General features: G+C 38.3%; 1 protein-coding gene across 1 annotated transcript in view; it reads left to right on the forward strand.

Annotated features, from left to right (window-relative positions):
* The window catches only part of arl6 (ARF like GTPase 6), a 33,541-nt gene that overhangs the window by 7,352 nt on the left and 6,647 nt on the right, over positions 1–19,542 (forward strand). Inside the window, exons 2-7 of the mRNA XM_078409158.1 lie at positions 4,751–4,892; positions 10,956–11,017; positions 12,841–12,909; positions 15,945–16,039; positions 17,172–17,301; positions 18,869–18,924. Coding sequence (XP_078265284.1) covers positions 4,770–4,892; positions 10,956–11,017; positions 12,841–12,909; positions 15,945–16,039; positions 17,172–17,301; positions 18,869–18,924 — 535 coding nt within the window. The 5' untranslated portion in view covers positions 4,751–4,769. The remainder of the gene's footprint in view (positions 1–4,750; positions 4,893–10,955; positions 11,018–12,840; positions 12,910–15,944; positions 16,040–17,171; positions 17,302–18,868; positions 18,925–19,542) is intronic.

Genomic DNA, 19,542 nt, shown 5'->3' on the forward strand with positions numbered 1-19,542 from the left:
CTCAGAAAGGTCGCATCTAAAATGGCTATCGCTGCTTTTACTGTCATTGCAAGTATACAAGTGCATAAAACCAATCTCCCTTCCATTGACTCCATCTATACTTCACGCTACTTTAGCAAGGTCACCAGCATAATCAAGGACGAGTCTCATCCTTGTCACTCCTTCTTCTCCCTCTCCCATCAGGAAAGAGCTACAGAAATGTGAAAACGCATACATAGAGATTCAGGGACAATTTCTTCCCAGCTGTTATCAGACAACTGAACCATCCTATCACCAACTAGAGAGTGATCCTGAACTACCATCTACCTCATTGGTGACCCTCGGACTATCTTTAATCGGACATTACTAGAGTTTGTCTTGCACTAAACCTTCTTTGCGCTAACAGGACAGCACGCAACAGAAAGCTTTTCACTGTACCTCAGTGCACATGACAATAATAAACTAAACTTTTTTTTTTTTAATTGACTTTTGATGGTGGAAATCTAAGAAATTCAGCTGATAAGTCAGATGGCATCCATGGAAAGAGAAAGAGAGTTAAGGAAATCAAGAGCCATAGGAGAAGAGCAGAAAACTTGACTTGAGGATTGTTGAGACAGCCATGATTGATGGAGCATGTTAAGGGGCTGAATGGCTTCCTCCTAATCCTATCTATGGTCTTAATACATCAAGTCAAAGGCCCTTCTTTAGATCTGGGAAAGTGAAAAACAGTATTGAAAACTATTGATAGAAACATAGAAAATAGGTGCAGGAGTAGGCCATTCGGCACTGCCATTCAATATGATCATGGCTGATCATCCAACTTAGTATCCCGTTCCTGCCTTCTCTCCATACCCCCTGATCCCTTTAGCCACAAGGGCCACATCTAACTCCCTCTTAAATATGGCCAATGAACTGGCCTCAACTACCTACTGTGGCAGAGAATTCCACAGATTCTCATTCTCTGTGTGAAAAAAAAACCTCATCTCGGTCCTAAAAAACTTCCCCCTTATCCTTAAACTGTGACCCCTTGTTCTGGACTCCCCCAACATCAGGAACAATCTTCCCGCATCCAGCCTGTCCAACCCCTTAAGAATTTTGTAAGTTTCTATAAGATCCCCCCTCAATCTTCTAAATTCCAGCGAGTACAAGCCGAGTCTATCCAGTCTTTCTTCATATGAAAGTCCTGCCATCCCAGGAATCAATCTGGTGAACCTTCTCTGTACTCCCTCTATGGCAAGAATGTCTTTCCTCAGATTAGGAGACCAAAACTGTACGCAATACTCCAGGTGTGGTCTCACCAATGCCCTGTACAACTGCAGTAGAACCTCCCTGCTCCTATACTCAAATCCTTTTGCTATGAATGCTAACATACCATTCGCTTTCTTCACTGCCTGCTGCACCTACATGCCTACTTTCAATGACTGGTGTACCACGACATCCAGGTCTCGTTGCATCTCCCCTTTTCCTAATCGGCCACCATTCAGATAATAGTCTGATTATTCTGATATTAATTATAATTAATCTGATAGATGATGGTTTAATAATCATGGAATGGGCACAAGATAAATCAGATTTTAAGTTGCAGAAAGGTGGGAGGTGTGAGCAGGGGGGATTGAAATGAATGGACAAAGGGAATATCTGGTAATACCATGCCAGAGTTGCCCAGGGTATCCCACTGTTTGTAGAGCCATCTGGTTGGGAAATTAGAGAGGAAAGTTGGAGAGGAAACATCAAAAGTAAGTTAAAACTGTGAAATGCAGGTCAGAGCTATTGTTGAAACCTAAAATTAAAATTAGAGTGTTGAAAATATGTGGCAGATTACACAATGTTGATGGAGAGAGAAAAAAACTGAGTTAATATTATTTATCGCACTCTTAACTATTCTCCATAATCTGTAAACTGGTTCTGTAAACAACAAAATCACCTTGGCAAACCAAGCCTCGCCATATCAGGGGTGTCCGAACCATTCCTACCTCTCCATCTCCACACTTAAAACTAGCTTTACTCACTTTCCCAGTTTGGATTAAGGGTCCTCAACCTAAAGCATTAATTCTGTTTCTCTTTCCAAAGATACTGCATGATTTGCTAAATGTTTTCAGCATTTCCAGTTAAAATATATGTTGCAAACTTGCAGTGATCTGGCAAATGGGAATGGCTGATAGCAACATGTAGATACTTCAAAGTGAATGTTTTGAAAAGTTAATCATGTATCTATCAATAGATTCCTTTCTGCATTATGCCCAGCTTGTTGCAATATATTTTCCTGAGGAATTTGCAGCTTTCCTTTTTTTTGGTAATTTATTCCAAAGCCTTCAATATTTAAACTTGATTAACCACTGACCGTCACCTCACCTTCTGTCTCCTTTTTCTGTCCGTTTACTTATTTATCTATTTATTTTCTTCTCTATGTTCTAGTAATCCCTGTAAAGCGTCTTTGAGTGTTTGAAAAGCGCTATATAAATGTAATGCATTATTATTATTATTATTATTATTAAATGTTGGATATTTCAACTGTTTTGTAATGTAGCAGATCGATGTGGTGCTGTAGTCTGCAGTATGGGTGCTAGGGGCCAAACAAATTATTGAAGTATATTATGATTTTATCTACTTTTATGTAGGTTGCTAAATTTGCTTTGTCGCATCTACTTCCTCAATATCATTTAAAGGACCATAGAAAGCATCTTCTGGTTGCTACCTCCTTCCCATTCCCATACTGGCCTTTCTGTCCTGAGCCACCTCCATTGCCAGAGTGAGACCACACGCAAACCGAAGGAACAGTACCTCATATTCTGCTTGGATAGCTTACAACCCTATGGTAGAATGATGAATTCTCCAAGTTTAGGTAACCTCTAATAACAGTCCCCTTTCTCCCCCCGATATCCCCCTTTTTTCCTCTCCTGCCTCCCCTCTGTGCCACTTGGATTTGCACCAATTTCCTCTCCCTCCACCTCCTCCCTTACTTCCTCTGACTTCACAATTTGCAACTCATCAACCCGTCTGTCTCAAACCTTCTGCTCTAACCTCTGACCTTTGTTCCAACCATCTACCTGAAGAAGGGTCTCGACCCAAAACGTCACCCAATCCTTCTCTCCAAAGATGCTGCCTGGCCCGCTGAGTTACTCCAGCGTTTTGTGTCTATCTTCGGTTTAAACCAGCATCCGCAGTTCCTTCTTACACCTATCAACCCCTCCCCTTGCTTATGTCCATCTGTACCTGCCACACTTTATCCTGTCTCTCCTCTCTGCCAGCTTTCTTTCTACCCATCTGAAAAAGGATCCGTCCCAACCTGAAAAGTCACCTATCCATGTTCTCCAGAGATGCTGCCTTACCTGCTGAGTTATTCCAGCACTTTGTGTCTATTTATTGTAGTAGTTGTATTTAAATTCTATTTGAGATCAATCAGTGATCTTGTGCTGCAAAAAGTAGTTATTTTCCTGTTTAGTTCATATTAGTATGTCTGGTCGCAATAATACAATTCGATGATTTAATTTTTGGGCTTTCGAGATGTGAGGCAACCCTTTGAGGTTCAGGTAGCTCTGCTATAACATGATAGATGCATTACTAAGAAACCTTGTTTTATAGAAAATCACGTTCATAAAATAATGTGTCAGCCAAAACATTATGACCACTGACAGACGAAGTGAATAACATTGATTATCTTGTTAAAATGGCATCTGTCAAGGGGTGGGATATATTAGGCAGTAAGTGAACAGTCAGTTCTTGAAGTTGATGTGTTGGATGCAGGAGAAATGGGCAGGAGTAATGATCTGAGCGACTTTGATAAGGGCCAAACTGTTATGGCCAGATGACTGGGTCAGAGCATCTCTGAAAACAGCAAGGCTTGTGGGGTGCTCCCGGTCAGCAGTGGTGAGTACCTACCGACAGTGGTCCGAGGAGGGACAAACCACAAACCGGCGACATGGTGTTGGCGCCCAAGGCTCATCGATGCGCGAGGGCAACAAAGGCTATCCCGTCTGGTCCAAACAGACAGAAGGTCTACTGTGGCACAAGTCACAGAACATTTTAATGGTGGTCACAGGAAAAACATGTCACAATACACAGTGCGTATGGGCCTGCACATGGAGGACCAACAGCATATTAGGCAGGTGGTCATAATGTTTTGGCTCATCAGGTCATAATGTTTTGGCTGATTATTTTGTCACTGGTACACTGATACCTAAACTTAGCATTGTAGCACTAAGAATGTGACATTGCTTATACAAAAAACTAATTTTGGAGCAGAACTGTATACATCCATCTTATTTAAACACTGTCTTCAGCTTTCCTGCAATCTGGTACTCAAGTGGCTTGTTAAGTTACTTGGAAATACATATGTTTTAAAATGAAAATAACTAATATAAGGAATGTCACAGGTTATGTATTTCACAAAAATATCTTTGATCTACTTAGAATTCGTTAATCAAAATTAAAATTGTATTTTCTCAGAGCATTTCAAATGCAAAACGCATTTTAAGGATGGCATTATTTGAAGCACTTGCAGAGTAATCCATGACTAGTCTACTCATACTATTTACCTCATTAAACCAGCTTTCATTGCAATGTCAGGTTATTACTTGGTAATCCATTAAACCACTGCTTCAAGAATATACTTCATATGATCAATGCATAACTTTTTTTAATGAATGAAAACAGTACTTTAGGGTATTATTTAAAATATATATATATGCTTAATAAACAGATCCTTTTATTCTGAATCCTGTGCATTACACATTCTAATATTTAACTCTTCTCACTTTTTAATTATAATTAGGTCGTCTGGAGTCAAGATCATGGGACTATTTGACAAACTAGCCGGATGGCTTGGTTTAAAGAAGAAAGAGGTTCATGTGTTGTGTCTTGGGCTAGACAATAGTGGGAAAACGACTATCATTAATTATTTAAAGCCTTCAAATGTAAGTTTTTCCTATGCTTTTGATGTATACTTTGTAAAATAAAACCAAGTTAGCGCAGGTTAATTTTCTCCAAATTACATGCATTCTTTCACTCCTTATAGTAGGGGTGCAATCTTTTTTCATTTCTATCTCTTTAGATGCTCTTCTATCTATTACTTTTCCTATTTATCTTCGATTTATTTTTACTTTGAGTTGATTGTTTTTTTATCATTCATTTACCTCTTAAATTTGTGGCTTAATGGCAGCATTCCAATCCCTGAATCAGGAGACCGTGGATCAAAGCCCACTTAAGGGACAATTGCATCATTTAATTGTGGCTTGCTGTCCCCACCTCCGCTCCATTGTACCTGCTTGGGACTTTTTATTGTGATGTTGATGTCTCTGGTGTTTACGGATTGTATTGCATTGTACAGCACCTTAGCAAATTGCATTTAAAAAACTGGTAGTTGGTTGTAAAATGGTTTGGAACAACTTGAGATCATGAAGTTGCTGTATAATTATAGGATTTTACTTGCAGTTTCCATTTCTCTCTTTCGCTATCGTTATTTGCCCTTTAATTTTCCTTGTGCTGGCTTGATATTTTCATAGTTTCACACTTTTTAAGTAAGGCAAAAATATCAATTGATAAAAATGTTTATCTATGATCATTTTTAAGTTATTGCTACTTCCTATGTTTTAAAGTAACTAAATATACATCATGGATATTTCGAATGTAAATCCATAAAGGAGTGCAATGTTTTTACTCATTGTGTCAAAATAATGAAATACACCATTTTTTGCTAACTATCCTAATTATCCAAATGCTGCTATTTCTGCAGTGAAGATAGTTGAATTAGGAACTTGCTTTAATTACATCCTCTTTCTTGTTGTTCATTCAAAGAGAATAATGAATCTGAGGCATTCATTGGATTTCCTGCAAATAATTTTAATTTTTCCCACTTCGGAAATGCAGATTGTCACTGAATTGCCAGCAGCCTTTCAGCTGTGTTGACCAAATGACCAGCCTTATATTTGAATGCAGACAATAATTCTTTTGAACAATTACTATGTGTGTGGCATAATTGATTAACCAAAACTAGACATTACTTCAAAGGTGAAATATTGTCTCTTTAATTTATCAGAGAAGTAGACATCTCGTGGCTAAGAATTCTGCTGGGTTCTAGTTGTAATCAGTAATCAAATATAGAATATTTAATTAATATTGAATGGTGGGATTTTAAATTAAAGGATGATCATTAATTTAAGTCTTGAAAAAAATTGTACATTTAAATATGCAGTCAGCAAATCACACGCAATAGAATTGAGGTTTTCTGTATTTAATTAACCAAATAAATGGAAGATGTATTATTCAAATGTTACATCGCAGTTCCTTTCTACACAAGTTGTTGAAGTTATATTGTATTACATAAAAATTGTACCATTCACATTAACAATCTGTGATAAACACGTCTTTAGATTCCAATGGGAATTATGTTTAAATCTTCCAATATGAAAAGTATTGTAAAGAACATAAAGTGAATCTTAATGCTCCTACCCAATGATATACCTGAGGTTGCAGCATGGCTGGTTGCCATGGAGGTTGGATAACAGCAGGTAGCTGGGAAAATGTGCAATTGGGAGGGGTTTAAGCTACATTGGGGGGTAGCACCAGCACCTATATTGGTTGAAGAGAAGAATTGGATGTACTTTAGAGTAGGAGAATTGAATTGCATAAGAGAAGGAAATAATGAAGAATTGTACCATTTGGAGCAAACAAGTTTTGCTTTAGTTTATAGATACAGCACAGAAACAGGCCCCTCAGCCCACCAAGTCCGCTCCAACCAGCAATCCCCATACAGCAATACTATCGTACACACTAGGGACAATTTTACCGAAGTCAATTAACCTACAAACCTGTTCGTCTTTGGAATGTGGAAGGAAACCAGAGTACCCGGAGAAAACCTGCGTGGTCACGGGGAGGATATACAAAGTCCGTACAGACAGCACTCAATATCAGGATCGAATCTGGGTCTCTGGCGTTGTAAGGCAGCAACTCTGCTGCTGCGCCACTGAGCCGCCTACAAGAGACTACAAGGAATACAAAGACTGGTTTAAAATGCGTGAATGGTCATGTAAATAGTGCAGAGAATGTTAATGAATTACGAGCACAAACTGTGCTGGTAAATGAAGCATGTGTTGAAAAACAATAGGTATGAATACTTAATATTCCTGGTTATGAGATGTTGAGAAAAGAGAGGCAAAGAAAAAAGATCAGTCTGAAAAAGGGTCTCGACCCGAAAAGTCACCCATTTCTTCTCTCCAGAGATGCTGCCTGTCCCGCTGAGTTACTCCAGCATTTTGTGTCTATCTTCAAAGAAAAAAGGCGGTAGATTTGCAATGCTGATTAAGAAGCATATGACTGTACTGGTGAGAGAGGATGCCCTTGAGGATGTACTGAATCCATTTAATTATAGTTAAGGAGCAAGAGGTAGCTTTTGTATTCCACAGGACATCAAATAGTATGAAGGAGATGAAGGAGCAGGGCTATAGAGTGATAATAAATGTGCCTGAACTGCAGAGGGGAGACATTGAAGACTGCCAATTGACCTAGATTAATAGACATAGTGTGAAGGATAACGAAAGGGAGATTTCTGAAATGTTTTCAGAATTTGTTTGGCCAGTATATACTGTTAGCCCATGGGGGAGGGATGAAGGCATTTTTGGGTCTAGTTCAGGGGAATGAGGAAGACCAGGAGAACACATTTTTATAGTTGACCTCTAAGGTTCAATAACAACCTGTGTAGAAAGGAACTGCGGATGCTGGTATATACCGAAGATAGACATAAAATGCTGAAGTAACTCAGCGGATTAGGCAGCATTTCCGAAGAAAAAGAATAGGTGACATTTTGGGTTGGAACCCTTCTTCAGACTGAAAGTAAAGGTGGGGGGGGAGATAAACTGGAGGTGAGAACAAATCGGGGCCGGCTACAAATAACCCCAGGAAGGGTGTAGCCTATAATGGTCCATTGTTGGCTGTGGAAGAGGTGATAACAAGAGGGATACAAGAATGTGAATAGTGGTAGAACAACTAGGGTGGTGGATGGGAGGAAAGAGGGGGAGAGAATGCAGGAGTTTCTTGAAATTGGAGAAATCAATGCAGATACCGCTGGGTTGCAGGCTACCCAAGCAAAATATGCGGTGCTGTCCCTCCAATTTGCATGTGGCCACACTCTAACAGTGGAGGGGCTCCAGGACAGTAAGGTCAGTACAGGAATAGGAAGGAGAGTTAAAATGTTTGGCAACCGGTAGATCATGTCGGCCAAGGCGGACTGAGCATAAGTGTTCAGCGAAACAATCGCCAACCAAAGGAGATGCAACACCTGTCCTCGGACCTCCTCCCTCAACTCCATACAGGGACCCTGACAGTCTTTTCAGGTGAGACAGAGGTTTACCTGAACCTCCTCCAACCTCATCTACTGTATCCGGGGTTCCCTGTGTGGGCTCCTATATATTGGTGCTACCAAGCATAGATTTGGCAATCATTTTGCTGAACACTTGTGCTACATTTACAATATTGTCTGCATATTGCAGTTTAAAGATGAGCTCCACTTCTGCAAGAGAGGAGAAGAGGAAGATGGAAAAAAGTGTTGAGCCAATGTCACATACTTATTAGATAATGATCTTCACTAAGATTGGTGCTGTTATAGACCGGCTGATAAAGGATTATCGTTTAGAACCTAGAATAGTACAGCCCACATTGTCCGTGTTGAACATAACTCATAAATGCCGCTGTCATATCTGTCTCCATCATCACATTCCAGGCACCCACCACTCTGCTTAAAAAAATCACCTTTAAACTTTGCCCCTCTCATTTTATAGCTATCCTTCTAGTCTTTAATATTACTATCCTGGGAAATGGTTCTGGCTGTCTACTGTATGCCTCTCATCATTTTTCAAACCGATCAGGTCTCCCCTCAATCACCACATTCCAGAGAAAACACTCCAAGTTTTTCCGGCCTCTCCTAATCTTTGCATTCCATCATGAAACAAAGCATAAAATGGAGATAAATTTCTGTGCACAGCCAGTTTTGGGGATTATGCTCCTCAGACCCCAAAGGTTTCAGTGAGTTTGAAAAAGGCTATGTTCTGCGGTGGGTAATGGTCGTCGCTTCTCTTGGAGCAGTTGTGCAGCAAGGATGATGTCCACGGTACCCTGCAATGGATAGAATCTGCTCTGCAATTTGAGGAACAAAATTGACCGAATAACAGGTCATCATGCTTTGTTCCATGGCTACTAATATTTGGAATTTTCTTTCTCCTTGCAAATCTTTCTCTCTCATTCACACATGATCCGTGCCTTCTCCTCTTTTCTCCGGCACCACATCATTTATTTGCCCAATTCCCGGCTTCAGAAGGCCAGCCCCAGCCCTGGCACCCACTTGACCCTGTTCCCAGCCTCACTTCTCTCATATCCTGATGATGAATAATGGAGTGGGACATTAGGAAATCTAATCAACTTGACTGGAGGGCGAGCTACATGGAATGAGAAGAATTCTGGCTGGAGTAAAGTAGGATCAAATATAAAATCTTGACAAGCATATGTGACGTTTAAGCAGGAGATGTGTTTGGTACGGGTTATATTTGACCTGACAACGAGTAAAGGGAAAGGAAGTAAAGCCAGACCTACCTCACTGACCAACAAAGGAGAGAGTGGTAGTGAAACCAAAAATAGCAGCTGTATGACGTGGTTTAGATGAATAATTGAAAAGAGAGCCAGGCTGAATATAGGAAGCTCGGTGGAGAAATGAAAGAGAACATAATGTGAGCAGAGAGAGAAAATAAGAAAAGAATATTAATTAACCTCAATGCAGTCCAAAAGGTGTAGTGAGTAGTAGGAGGAGGGATGGGATTGCGTAGTTACAGGAGGTGGTCTATCACTGGAGGCAAAAAGGGATAACAGGAATGTTAAGTGCCCAATTTTTACAATTTTCCATACCAATTAACTTACAAACCTCTATGTCTTTGGAGTGTTGGAGGAAACTGGGGCTCCCAGAGAAAACCCACGCAGATCACTGGGGGAATGTACAAAATTCCACACACACAGCACCTGTAGTCATGATCAAAGCCAGGTCTTTGGCGCTGTAAAGCAGCAACTCTACTGTTTGCCGGTTGTGTGTAATGCACTCTACAAATACTATCAATAATTTATCATTACTGCAATTACTATTAAATTACTACAAATTACTATAACATTTTCAATCATCTATGGCTGTTAGTATCCTGTGAGTAAAATAGTTCAGTTGAAATTACAAATCATCTATTTAACCAAATACAATTAATCCTTCCGCAGTCATTCTAGGCTGAATATAGACTGACTCATCTGATTCCAGTCTGACAGATTTGGTCAACTCCTCCATGCACTGCAGTAGCTGCACTCTTTGTGTGCATCCCTGCCATGTGTGATGGATGCCTAAATGGCCATCTAGGCCATGCTGTCTTCACTGAATGGCGAGGTGTGCATGTATCTTAGGATGTCTTTTTTTTTGTAAACCAGCAGCTGCTGGTTTTGGAGGTAGCAGGTTTGAAATATGGTATTGTACTTATTACCCAAATGCTTTGAATTCATTTTTGTTTTTGGAGGCTAGAATGAAGTGGAAGTGTGGAAGTGTTAGAAGCCAAAGTTGAATTTTGCTTCAATTATTTGCAAACTGGTGGATTAAATTAATAATGAATTTGAACCATATTCTGCCTTGCTGGGTGCCATTTTAAGAAAGGCATTGGTGAATATATCTTTCATGTGTTTGAGTTATTCCCGGGTGCTTTACAGCAAATTAGTATTTTTGAAGCATGTTCACTTGCAGTAAAGGAAATATATTTGTATGAAAGGATTGTAATGAAAATGCAATTGGAGAAGTGACAGTAAAGCGAGCCTGTTGTAATATCACCCTATAATGTGTTTTGTTTTCAGGGTGACATCATTGTGCTATTTGAAATACAGTAGACAAAAAATGCAAACTGATGTTGAAACTGTAACAGTCCGAGTTGAATATTATTTTTCATTGATCATTTGTCATTATTTTACAGGCTCAAGTTCAAGATATTGTTCCAACCATTGGATTCAGCATAGAGAATTTCAAGACCTCAGGGTACTATTCTGTTGCACTGTTTTACTGTACAGTTTGGTTAATTAGATAGGAACAATTTGAATTGTAATTTTTTCATTAAGCAAATCATGTCAGAGCTTTTGTACTATTGGAATCCTGGTAGTTTCAGCTAAGAGTGGCTTCTTGCTTAAGCATTTTCATCATATTGTGAACAACTGGACCAGAGGAGTACTTTCTTCATTAAGTAAAATAAGGTACAATTGTTCCATATTAGGTTTTTTTGTAAGTAAAATTGTTCGCATTGGATAATTATAAAAATTGGATTAGGCACATGAATATTGCCTGATGCACCTTTTCTGAACTCATCCATAAATCCATCTGTGTGAGGTAAAGCTAACGAAGATTCGGACAGCCCATCTCAGAAGCACTTTTCTCCCATTTCCTAATCTCTTTGGCTTGGTCAGACACAGCAATATTGATGTGTGGACCATACTTAATTTGATTGTAATTTCTTCCACAAATCCTCGTTTACCTTAGCTTCTAATTTTTTTTCTCCACACTGTGGGTATCCCTCCTTGATACCAATGATGTTTGTAAATGTGAAGTGATGTCCATGCACTGACTTATGGAACCTTTGTACTCCCTATAAGATGGCTGTCTTTTTTTCTCTGCTGTCAGCATTCTGGATGTAACTCCCATTGGGTTTTTGAGACCATCTTCCATTAGGGCACGCAACGCAGAACTCAGAACCCCAGTTTCTCTCATCAGATCTATCTCTCATGATAGATCAGAGCACAGTGTTGAAGGCATGCTGTTCCATCAAATGGAAATTAGTTCTGAAAATCCTTTGGGTTTTCTGTCGAGAACACTGATGGGAGCAGAGAAAAGAGGTGCTCTTGGTTGGATTAAAAGATGTAGTCATTTTTTGGGATGCAGCAAGTACGTTCATGATTATGCCTCCGTAAACATTGAGAGAACTGTCTAAAGTGCAAAAAAAACTGTTGAACTGTACTTACGGTTGAAAGATACAAAATGACTGAAGTGCCTGGAGAAAGGTCACAACCTGAAATGTCATCTATTCATGATCTCCAGAGATACTGCCTGACCCGCTGAGTTACTTAAGCATTTTGTGTCTTTATTTAGTAAACCAGCATCTGCATATTCTTGTTCCTTTGTTTGTACGTACGGTTGTTTTCCTTTGCTTACAGTAATGAGCATGCAAACATTATTACTGCAAATCCCGGAGCAGGACAAATATGTTTGAAATACATTCTCATTCTGTCAACATTGATGTTCTTAACAAATGAACACGGTCAGTCAATTCAATGGAGTTTGTAAGATAAATTAATGAGGATTGTGCTATCATAATTTGCTATAGCACACAGCTATAGTTCTAAAGTCCATGCACATGCTTGATGTTCTCTGATTGGCCTAGTAGTCAAGATGAATAAGCAACAGAATCTTAAAAGGCACTTTGCTGATTGTTATTGTAGTTCTCGGGGTACATGTATTCTCTGAAATTAAGTAAATGATATCTGCATCTGTCGAGTGGTGTGAAATCATTTGCCAGCTTACAGTTATAAAATAACATTTAGCTTGGTAGTAGGAGGCGTATCCAGATGGTTTACATAAAATTATTCCAGCTGTTATTTGAGCAGAATGTTGATCCAGTTACAATGTACCCCTGAAACATTTGCCCATTAATTTTGTCAACAGAAATTTCTAGATTTTTCACTTGGTAAACAGTAACTATCCATTTGTGGGCTTTCTAGGTGAGTCGATTGTGGGATTGTAGTACGACATTGGGTTTACAGGTGTGTAGGCATGTTCTTGATACTTGTGTCTCCTTTCTTCCTCTTCCCCAGCATGTCTTTTACAGTGTTTGATATGTCTGGCCAGGGAAGATATCGGAACTTGTGGGAACATTATTATAAGTAAGTGATGCAAACAAAAAAATCTGTTATTTTTGCATAATTCTCAAGAAGCAATTAAAACAACTGACCAAACATTTTCTTCTGCAATTAATGGATTGTTTTGGAATCACATTTAATGTTATTTCAATATCATTATTATTAGGAACAAAGATGCAATCTGAAACTAAACTTCTATCTGCGATCTAGTCAGATATTTTTTTGTGTGTGTATAATGACAATGGGCCTTGGAACAGTACATGTTCTATCAGATATCTATCTAGTTCCTTTGGGAAGTCACTGTTAAGCCAGCTTTCATCAGCCTTTTAGCAATCATTCCACATCCTAGCAACTCATAATAAACTTTCGCTTCATCCCTGCTGCTTCTGCCAATTCCCTTAAATCTAAGTCAAAATTCTCCAGTTACTGACCCTGCTGGCAGGAAACAGGTCCTTTGGCCCTCTGTCTCTGCCAACTAATTTAACATGATCTCATCTGCCTGCATATGACCTAAATCCCTCCATCATTTACCTGTTTATCTGCCTGGCTTCTTAAATATTACTATCGTAACTATTTACTCTGCCACCCTTTGCAGCATGTGCCAGTCCCCTATCACTCCACTGTGAAATCTCTTCAAAGTGTGTCTACTTTGAAGAAGTTATTCTCCTTTCTCCAACAGGATTTCTGCGAGACCCTCTCTCGTTGCTCCCCCTCTGTGATCCCTTGAGTGGTCCTTGCGGACGGAATGCAAAAGGGGAGGGGGTGATATGACCGGCGATGGGATTGTGTTAAAGATGGCGGAAATAGCAAAGTGCAATATATATTGAATGCAATGACTGGTAGGCTGGTTGGAACTCCCTCTTTGTTCTGTCCTGGGGAAGAAGGGGTAAGAACAGATGTTTTGGGGAAAAAGAGGAAATGCAGTTGAGGCACCATAAGAAAGCCTTATCATTGGTACTAATGTAGCAGAGATGAAGAAAAGGGAATGGTGCCCTTGCAGGAGGCTGGGTAGATGGCTGTGTAGTCAAGGAGTCTGTGGGCTTGGTGTAAAAGATGTTGGTTCTATCCCCTAAGAGCAAAACGGTGAAGTGTCAGGGACGGGCCACATAAATATGAGAGCAGGTGGAAATCGCCAGCAGTGTTGACATTTTCACGTCTTGTATTGGTGCAGGATGTGACTCTCATCTATGTATCAAAAAAGAGTCGTTAGCGTGGTCCCAAATAAGCCTGGACCAAGGACTGTTCCATGTATCCAACAAACCCTTGTGTATCCATGTACCAACATCCATAAATCCACATGTGCATCCCCTACATCATGCACGGGCATTGTTAACAGCAGCAAGCATTATAGTAATAATGTGGCACAGTGGTTGAGCTGCTGCCATACTGTGCTGGACATTCCAGTTTGATCCTGTCTTGGGGTGCTGTCTGTAGGGAGTTTGTACGTTCTCCCTGTGACATTCTCCAGGTGCTCCAGTTTCCTCCTACATTCCAAAGACGTGCGGTTTGTAAGTTAATTGGATTTGGTAAAAATTCTAAATTGTCCCTCGTGTGTAGGATAGTGCTCGTGCATGGGGTGATAGCTGGTCGGAGCGGAGCTGGTCGGTGGGCCTCAAGTCTGAATAACACAAGCAAGTTCAATTTATATTAAAGCATATTTGATCAACGAATTAGAACATGGGTCAAGAAGTGTAAAATTACTCTCATTTTAATGGATTAGTTTGTATTCCAAGAATACAAACATCTGTAATTCTGATAAGACTCTTAAATCTAATTGAAAACTGTTTCTCTCAAAATTGATTTAAACGCTGGCAATGAAAATTCCAATTTAAAGCCAGTCTAAATATTTGTTTCAGTTTAGAACTGTGATTCATTTTAATTAGTATTAAACTGATAATTATTGTTTTATATAGAGCTTAAGGAAATTCACTTTTTACTATTCTAAACAGAATAAAAATAAATTAGGTTATTCAGCAACTTTATTTGTTGAAGGACAGCACTAGTAATATTTCCAAGCACGCAGCATGTCAGGCAGAGACAATTGATTTTGAGCAGGAATTACTTGCTATAACTGTTCATTCACAATGCCAATAATGATCCCCGTGCAATATGAAACTCTCGATAAAGCAGTTCATCTGTTTTAGTTGACATTGCTCTACATCCATCATTCAAGTCATGGTTTGTCCTACGTATGTATTTATTTTTCAAAGCAGCCATGTGGTTTTCACTTTTTTTGGAACACAAAGTCAGCGCTCTGATATTTTCATTACGTCATTATATAATTAGATCTCTTCTAGTATCTTTGATATTGAGTAACCAAGGTTTAATTAGATCTCTTCTAGTATCTTTGATATTGAGTAACCAAGGTTTACAGTATAGAAATCATTTAAGATATTTGCAGCATTAAAAGGTTGTCAAGGAATTCGATTTTATTTTGAATTAGACACAAAAAGCTGTAATAACTCAGCGAGAGAGAATGGGTGACGTTTCGGGTCAAACCCCTTCTTCAGACTCAGTACAGCAAGCTAACTCCACATAGCTAACACCTCTAGTCAGGATCAAACCTGGGTCTCTGATGTTGTAAGGTAGCAGCTCTACCGGCAGCGCCACTAGGCTGATATTACTGCGTATTGCTACAGTAGCTATTGTGCAAAATATTGGTTGCGGGATTGATTTAGTTTGGATATTAAGCAAACCTCAACGTATAAGGCTCATTTAAATCTGCCCAAATTAAATAAAAATCTTCTTACTTGAAAAGGTCATAGTGCTGCCATTAAGCCAAAGTTAGAATGTAAAGGAGAAAAAGAATTGGAGTTTTGTTATTTAACTTGTACAGAAACTGTTCTTAATTATTTTGAATATCATGACTATAAAACTTGACTGTATAAAACTTGAAGTGTTGTGTTTAAGGTAGATGAAATTAGTTTTGCCTTACAATTCTATCGTGCTGCATAAGAGCATTTTTACTGCGCATACAGCATTCGTGTAACATCGTTAAAGATATACATTCTGCACAGTGCTGCTGAGCACAGTATCATATCTCTTTGTGGTCAATTCAGGGAAGGCCAGGCCATCATTTTTGTTATTGATAGCAGTGACAAGTTGAGGATGGTGGTTGCAAAAGAAGAACTTGACACGTTTCTTAATCATCCAGGTAAGATCATTGGACTTTGATTCTGTTCCCAGTTTATTTTCCAGAAATATTACTCCTTTTTCCTGACAGCTGTAAAACCGTGCCTGCCTAACAATGATATAATGGAGATACAAGAAACTGAAGCCTTTTAATTAAGAAATGAAAATGAGTCAAAGCTTCCTACAACGCATACGTGTGATTTTCCAGCACTTTGTGTGTAAAACTGAATAGGTTGCTAGTTTATGCTGAATGGTGCAGTGGCAACTTAGATAGAACACTGAAGTCTAATCATTTCTTGCAGTAAATTTGGAAATGAAATAATTCATAATTTACATAAAATTCTGGAGTATTAAAATCAGCCAACTCTCCATTCCAATGCAAAACATGTCAGAACACTTGTTATAAAAGTTGCCAATCTTTAGGAATAGAAATATTTTGGGCACCACACTATGCTTGTGTTAGAAGCATAGTTGGGATACAAAATTTTAATTTATTGATTTCAATGATAAATTTCAGAATCAAACACGAATATAACACCCACTCAGCACATAGGACAGGTGACCTTGTGCTTGGGCTTGATTCTGTTCTGAATCTTTTCATAACTTACTGACATGCAATGCTTTTTTGTGAAGGTACATTTCGGGTATGTAAATAATTAGAATTTTTAACATTACATAAAGATAACGAAAATTTAAAAAATAAAGTGTTTATTAAATTAGGCAGTTCAGGCCTTCAAACAACTAAAGCAGCTTCTCGGATGACAATCTGCCATAGACACTAACAGCAAGGAACAATATGCATACCAGCATATTTTTTCTCTACTTATCCATGTCCCAGCAATGCAATAATTGTGTAGGATCTGATTGTGTACTGTGGCCTTGTTAAAAATAAAATGCAGGGTGTTAGGTGACAAAATTATGACTTTTACCGTCTGATTTTACATGGCTATGGTTGCCTATTGAAGCATTTGCAGTCAGCATAAAATGTTTGTACACCATTAATATAAATACTCTGTTAATGTGGTTTTGTACCCTGAGTAACCTCACAAATGATGTCATTATCAGGTGAAAAGTTCACCTATTCATTGTATGCAGTTGGAAGAAAGCAAATTGTCACTTTACTCATTGTAACCGGTGTGGTGTTTTTCTTTCAGACATTAAACATAGACGAATTCCAATTCTGTTTTTTGCGAATAAGATGGACCTCAGAGATGCTTTGTCATCTGTTAAAGTTTCTCAGATGTTGCGTTTAGAAAACATCAAAGATAAGGCTTGGCATATTTGGTAAGTAGAACTGCAGCATGTATGTATTTAAATTTGTTTGATTCTCAATAAATATAATGCTGCTTTGAAAATTACTGTTCATAGAATCTTTGAAGAATTATGTATTAAGTTGGATTACTCCTGGTCTATAATTAAAAAGACTTCTGGTGTTAAATCAAGTCTTGTGCTAAAATGCCCTAAGGATATTTGACATTCAAAGTAAATGCCACAATTAAGGGTCAGACATATTTTAAATTGAACCTGCCAATGTAACACAGGATCGATGCTTCACCAGCAGATGTCAGAACAGGATATATATCCTGTCACTCTTACAATGTATGGTACTGTCCACAGCAAGAATATAATTATTTTACCCATTTTCATTCATATTGATTCCTGTAAATTGCACACAAAAATTCAAATTGACTGTCGCTTTGAATCTGACAACCAAATAATATTGAATTAATGGTATGGTGGTTTATGTTTAGCTGTAGTTTCTTCTAAAGTTATGAATAACCTCTACTTTTTTAAAGGATTAGAGAAAACCCTCTGTACTCATTACCATGTTTCTGTTCAGAGCATATTGTACACCACTCAATACTGCACACTTGTGGTCAAACTACAGAAAAGCAAGCTTACAGAGACTTTAAGTAGCTTATGATGCTATGAGAATATTACTTAAGAGGCCTAGATGGTGTAGTGCAAGTGAAATGTTTGTGGCTGCAGGAGTCAATACTTTACAAACTGTCTTAACAAATCTTATGTATACATTTATTTGCCGGATTAATGACTCTGAAATTGAAATCATCTTGGCCTTATTAAACAACGGGTTTAGCACTACACGCTACCAATCCCAGCTGTGGAGACATTGGTATAGTTGTCTCGTTGTAGGACATTGATTTTTTTTAATTCTTGGTTGTAAACCATATATTGTGCTTTTGTATGTAATTTATTGTGCTTTTATATGTAATTCATTCTATGTAATGTCTTGTCTTTTATCTGGACTCTGAGTCTGTAATAAAGTATAATAATAATAAATACTAATGTTTTAAAAGGAAATTTGCAAATTATAATCTTGCATATATTATTGCATATATACAAATCATAATCTTGTCCAAAAATCTTCAAAATACTTTTAATATAAAGTCAGATACTTCTGAGGAAAATCTTTCCACAAAATGACTGCCATCTTTGTGAATACTACATTTTTTAAATTTCTGGCTTTTATCCAACCATCAGCCACTTAAAGCCCCCCTTCATCCATATCCACCTGTCACTTCGACCTGCCCCCACTCCACTTCCAGTTTTCATCCCTAATCTAGATAATCTAAAATTAGATGCCACCAAACTTGCACGTCAGGATATTATAAGGATGTTTTTGATTATTTTCTATTTTAATAATATCCTTATGTTCCAATAATGCAAGACTTCCTGTTATGATTTAGTGTTGACTTTATAATGCGTAACTTGCCTTGAACAAACATACCTTCAGTGATGTGGTCAGTAATGTATATGTTATCATTTTTGAATTATGTATGCAAACAGCTAATGGATTTAGCATCTGATGGTGGTTTTAATCCCTTTTTAGTGCCAGTGATGCTCTAAAAGGCGAAGGATTACAGGAAGGTGTTGATTGGCTCCAAGGTAAACTGTAGCTCTTCAATTTTGCTTTTACCTTTTTTCCACGTAAAGTACTTTTTAAACATCTTGGATTGTAAACTTCATGCATTTATTTCAGAACTTCCTTTATGTCTGCATTTTCTTTTTGTGTTCTTTCTGTTTTCTGCATCCAGACCAGATCATGCTGTAAATACTGTATTAGGATTTTGGCTATTCCACATAGCTCTTGTCAGTTATTCCATTTGTGGCCCCACTGAAAATACATGCATCAACAATACAAGATAAGGGAAACAATAATATTAAAAAACCAAAGCAACTGACAGCGTTTCCACCCAGTCAGAAAATTAATGCTGACCTTCAGAGCACATATAGTATTTTTATACATTTACAGGACTTGAACAAAACAAACAATTATTGACCAATCCTAATTCCCCTTAAAAAGGAGGTGATTCTTGGCAACCTTTAATATCAAGGATGAAGATGTTCCAAAACTATAATTGGGTAGGGTTTTCCAGGATTCTGACCAGTAATAATGAAGAATCAACAATATATTTTGAGGTCAAGATCATGGACTTTGAGTATGATGCACAAGTAAAGATATGTTGCCTGCTTAACTTTTCCTGTTGATACTGGTTTGTGGGT

The sequence above is a fragment of the Rhinoraja longicauda genome, chromosome 12 (genome assembly GCF_053455715.1).
Source record: "Rhinoraja longicauda isolate Sanriku21f chromosome 12, sRhiLon1.1, whole genome shotgun sequence".
NCBI classification, from domain to species: Eukaryota; Metazoa; Chordata; class Chondrichthyes; order Rajiformes; family Arhynchobatidae; genus Rhinoraja; species Rhinoraja longicauda.